The following is a 4,072-nucleotide window of genomic DNA, read 5'->3' as shown; positions in this document are numbered from 1 at the left end:
TCTTGACCTCTTGGGCTCAAGTGATCCTCCCACCTCAGCCTCCCAGAGTGCTCAGATTATAGGTGTGAGCCACAGCGCCTGACTTCTACTTTCTGTCTCTTTAATTTTTCGCTGTTCTAAGTACCTCATGTAAGTGAAGTGATAGTATTTGTCTTTTTGTGACTGGTTTATGTCACCTAGCATAATGTCCTCAATGTTCATTCATGTATATGTTAGAGTTTTTTCCCTTTTTAAGGCTGCATAATATTTCAGTTTTATATCAAGTTTTTTCTTGCTTATTGTATATAATAGTCCCTCTTGGTTGTGTATATAGGACAGTTAGGAAGACTATGTATATGATTATATTTAATTATTTGCATGGTAGAGATTTATAATTTGTTCTTAATTTGCAGCTTTTTTCAAGGAGCAAACCTCCCAGGGGCCTGTATGTTTATGGAGATGTTGGTAAGTGTGTTAAAATAAGTTTTGGGTGGGCAAAACAGAAAGTTTCTCAGCTTTTGCTCAGGGATAATTTCTACTTCTATCCCTCAATCTATTACCAGCAAGGGAATAGGATGAGGCAGGGTAAGGCAGGGAGAAAAGAAAGGGGATAGAGGGTAGTATCTCAGCTTTTACTTTACTTCTCTTAGGATACGGCTATAGTCTAGGGCAGAATTAGTCACCATGTTAGGGTGCAAACATTATTTAATGTATAATGTAATTAATCTCAGGGAAGGAAATCATCTACAGATAGGTTATTAGACAAATCAGGATTCCATGACTCATTAACTCAGCTTAATACTTTTTTAAAAAATAAGCTGTTCTTTTTTACTTTTAATTTCCACTAATATTTCTAGTCATAACCTAAGCACTAAGATGAATAATTTAGTCGTTATTATCTTTAATGTAGTTGACAGTAGATACTCTTAATGCATAAGTGGTAACATTTCCTTGGTCTCCCAGTTCTAGACACTGGGCAGAAAGACTCACATTTTGATGGAAATCTTCTGAGTCGTCACTTCTTTCCAGGTTTTCCTAATCATGTAGTGTCTTGCTTATGAAGTCTTCCCTGACCTCATTCTTACTGAAATATTCTGTTTTGTGGTTTCTATTTTCTTCAAACCCTTTTCTCTTAGTCTTTTTTTTTTTTTTTGAGACGGAGTCTCGCTCTGTTGCCCGGGCTGGAGTGCAGTGGCCGGATCTCAGCTCACTGCAAGCTCCGCCTCCCAGGTTCCCGCCATTCTCCTGCCTCAGCCTCCCGAGTAGCTGGGACTACAGACGCCCGCCACCTCGCCCGGCTAGTTTTTTGTATTTTTTTAGTAGAGACGGGGTTTCACCGTGTTAGCCAGGATGGTCTCGATCTCCTGACCTCGTGATCCGCCCGTCTCGGCCTCCCAAAGTGCTGGGATTACAGGCTTGAGCCACCGCGCCCGGCCCTTCTCTTAGTCTTAAACCTCTCCTTGGCCACCCTCAGTCCTTGATATCATGAAGTGGTTTCTACTTGGCTTTATTGCCTCCTTGCTTTCAATTATTTCTTTGATGTCTTTTTTGATTTTTTAATTTTATTTTTTTCTAATCCCTCAGTTTACTGTCAATCAATTATTTCTTCTACTGGCATACTGAAAACTCACATTCACATGTAACGAGGTCAGTTTTGTACTAGACTAATATTCACACTCTAGGCTCCCCTATAGCCACAACACATTTGCGTTATGAGGGAGTAATGGTAGGGAATATTATCTTAGTAACATTTTTAGAAAAAGAAAAAAAAAGGGCATTGAATAAGCAGTTTTTTTGTTTGTTTGTTTTTGAGACGGAGTCTTGCTCTGTCACCCAGGCTGGTGCGGTGGCACGATCTCGGCTCACTGCAAGCTCCGCCTCCCGGCTCACTGCAAATTCACGCCATTCTCCTGCCTCAGCCTCCCAAGTAGCTGGGACTACAGATGCCTGCCACCACACCCGGCTAATTTTTGTGTTTTTAGTAGAGATGGAGTTTCACTGTGTTAGCCAGGATGGGCTCGATCTCCTGACCTCGTGATCCGCCCTCCTCAGCCTTCCAAAGTGCTGGGATTACAGGCGTGAGCCACGGCGCCTGGCCGAATAAGTAGTTTTAATGCCTTAAAGATAAAACTGTTCCTTTCTAAACTGTTCCTTCTTTTTCTAATTTGTTTACTGATGCCTTGCATTGAATATCCGTTTTATATTTCCAGATTTAGCTAATCTAATAAAAGAGAATAATTTAGTTCACAAAAGTGAACATTAGAGATTGCCCCTTAAAATATCTTAAGTTCTTGAAATTACAGAAAAGAAGCTCAAACTATTCTTTTTCTTAGTTCATTGGCTAATTGGTACTTTTGAGACCAATGTATACTTACTTCTTATTTAGAAAGCAATTTATAATAGACACTTGATCAATTTTATGTTCCTGCACCTTTGGGCACCATTAATGATTCTCATCCTGTTGTCAGGGCTCATTCTCTGCCTCCTGAGAACATTTACTTCCAGTACCGTCACTTTCATATTAAATCATTGCTAAAATCAACAACTTTGTTCCTCCTGTTACTTTAACCAGCTGACCATAAATGGAGATGGTTGATAAAGCACAACTGCTTCCACTTCTGTAAAAGGACTGTTTTTTTAAACCCTATGAACGTTGTTGGATTTTAGTTTAGAAAATACAGCCATATGGTAACTAACTGAAGGGAAGCACATTACAAGTTATTCATCTGAGTGTTTGAAATCAATAGAAAAGATGTGATAGTATGGGATGTTCATATAGTTTGGGTGTGTGGCAACCTTTATTTGGAAACATCCTTATAATATAGAGAGGGGAAGAGAAAGGAATTCTGAAATGGGAAGTGAGATGAACATTTTGGTGGCTATAATAAGTTTAGTTCAGACCACTTATAAAATAGGTAATCTGCCAGGCATGATGGCTCATACCTGTAATCCCAGCACTTTGGGAGGCCGAAGTGGATGGATTGCTTGAGCCCAGGAGTTCAAGACCAGCCTGGGCAACATGTCAAAACTCTGTCTCCACAAAAAATACAAAAATTAGCCTGGCATGGTGGCATGTGCCTATAGTCCCAACTACTTGAGAGACTGAGGTGGAAGGATCACTTGAGCCTGGGAGGTCAAGCCTGCAGTGAGCCATGATTATGCCACTGCACTCCAGTCTGGGCAACAGAGTGAGACCCCCATCTCAAAAATGAAATAAAATAGGTAATAAAAGATAAAGTTTTCATTTGGGGGGCTCTCTGGGAGAATAGCCTCAAAATGCCACCATAAGCTCTCACTCTTTATTCTTTTCCTTCTTTGGACTTGGGAAACAGGTACTAACTTTTAAGAAGGCTGGGCATGGTGGCTCATGCCTGTAATATCAGCACTTTGGGAGGCTGAGGTAGGATAATTGCTTAAGACCAGAAGTTTGAGACTAGCCTGGACAACAAGGTGAGACCCCGTCTCTACAAAAAAATTAAAAAATTAGCTGAGCATGGTGGTGTGTGCCTGTAGTTCCAGCTACTCAGTAGGATGCGGTGGGAGGATCACTTGAGCCTGGGAGATCAAGGTTGCAGTGAGTTGAGTTTGTACCACTGCACTCCAGCCTGGGCTACAGAGTGAGGCCCTATCTTAAAAATAAATAAATAAATAAATTGGGCTAGGTGCGGTGGCCCACGCCTATAATCCCAGCAACTTTGGGAGGCTGAGCGGGGCGGATCATTGAGGTCAGGAGTTTCAGACCAGCCTGGCCAAAAAGCCAAAACCCTGTCTCTACTAAAAATACAAAAATTAGCCTGGTGTGGTGGTGGGTGCCTGTAGTCACAGCTACTCAGGAGGCTGAGGCAGAAGAATTGCTTGAACCCGGGAGGTAGAGGTTACAGTGAGCCGAGATCACACCACTGCACTCCAGCGTGGGCAACACAGCAAGACTGTCTCAAAATAAATAAATAAATACATGAATAAATACAATAAAATAAAAATAAATAAACATACTTGAGCTCAGGAGTTCGAGACCAGCCTGGGCAACATAGTGAGACCTTGTTTCTTATGTTTTTTTTTTTAAGAAAAATTTAAATAAATAATTTTTTTTTTT

General features: G+C 40.9%; 1 protein-coding gene across 1 annotated transcript in view; it reads left to right on the top strand.

Annotated features, from left to right (window-relative positions):
* Positions 1–374: 374 nt before the first annotated feature.
* The window catches only part of LACE1 (lactation elevated 1), a gene marked incomplete at its 5' end in the record, with an annotated part of 174,968 nt that continues 171,270 nt past the window's right edge, over positions 375–4,072 (top strand). The window contains one exon of the mRNA XM_011952889.1: positions 375–444. Within this exon, the coding sequence (XP_011808279.1) occupies positions 375–444 (70 nt within the window). The remainder of the gene's footprint in view (positions 445–4,072) is intronic.

Source organism: Colobus angolensis, unplaced genomic scaffold, assembly GCF_000951035.1.
Source record: "Colobus angolensis palliatus isolate OR3802 unplaced genomic scaffold, Cang.pa_1.0 Scaffold35, whole genome shotgun sequence".
Taxonomy (NCBI): domain Eukaryota; kingdom Metazoa; phylum Chordata; class Mammalia; order Primates; family Cercopithecidae; genus Colobus; species Colobus angolensis.
Note: the sequence above shows the minus strand (reverse complement) of the source record. Positions and strands in the feature narration are given on the sequence as shown.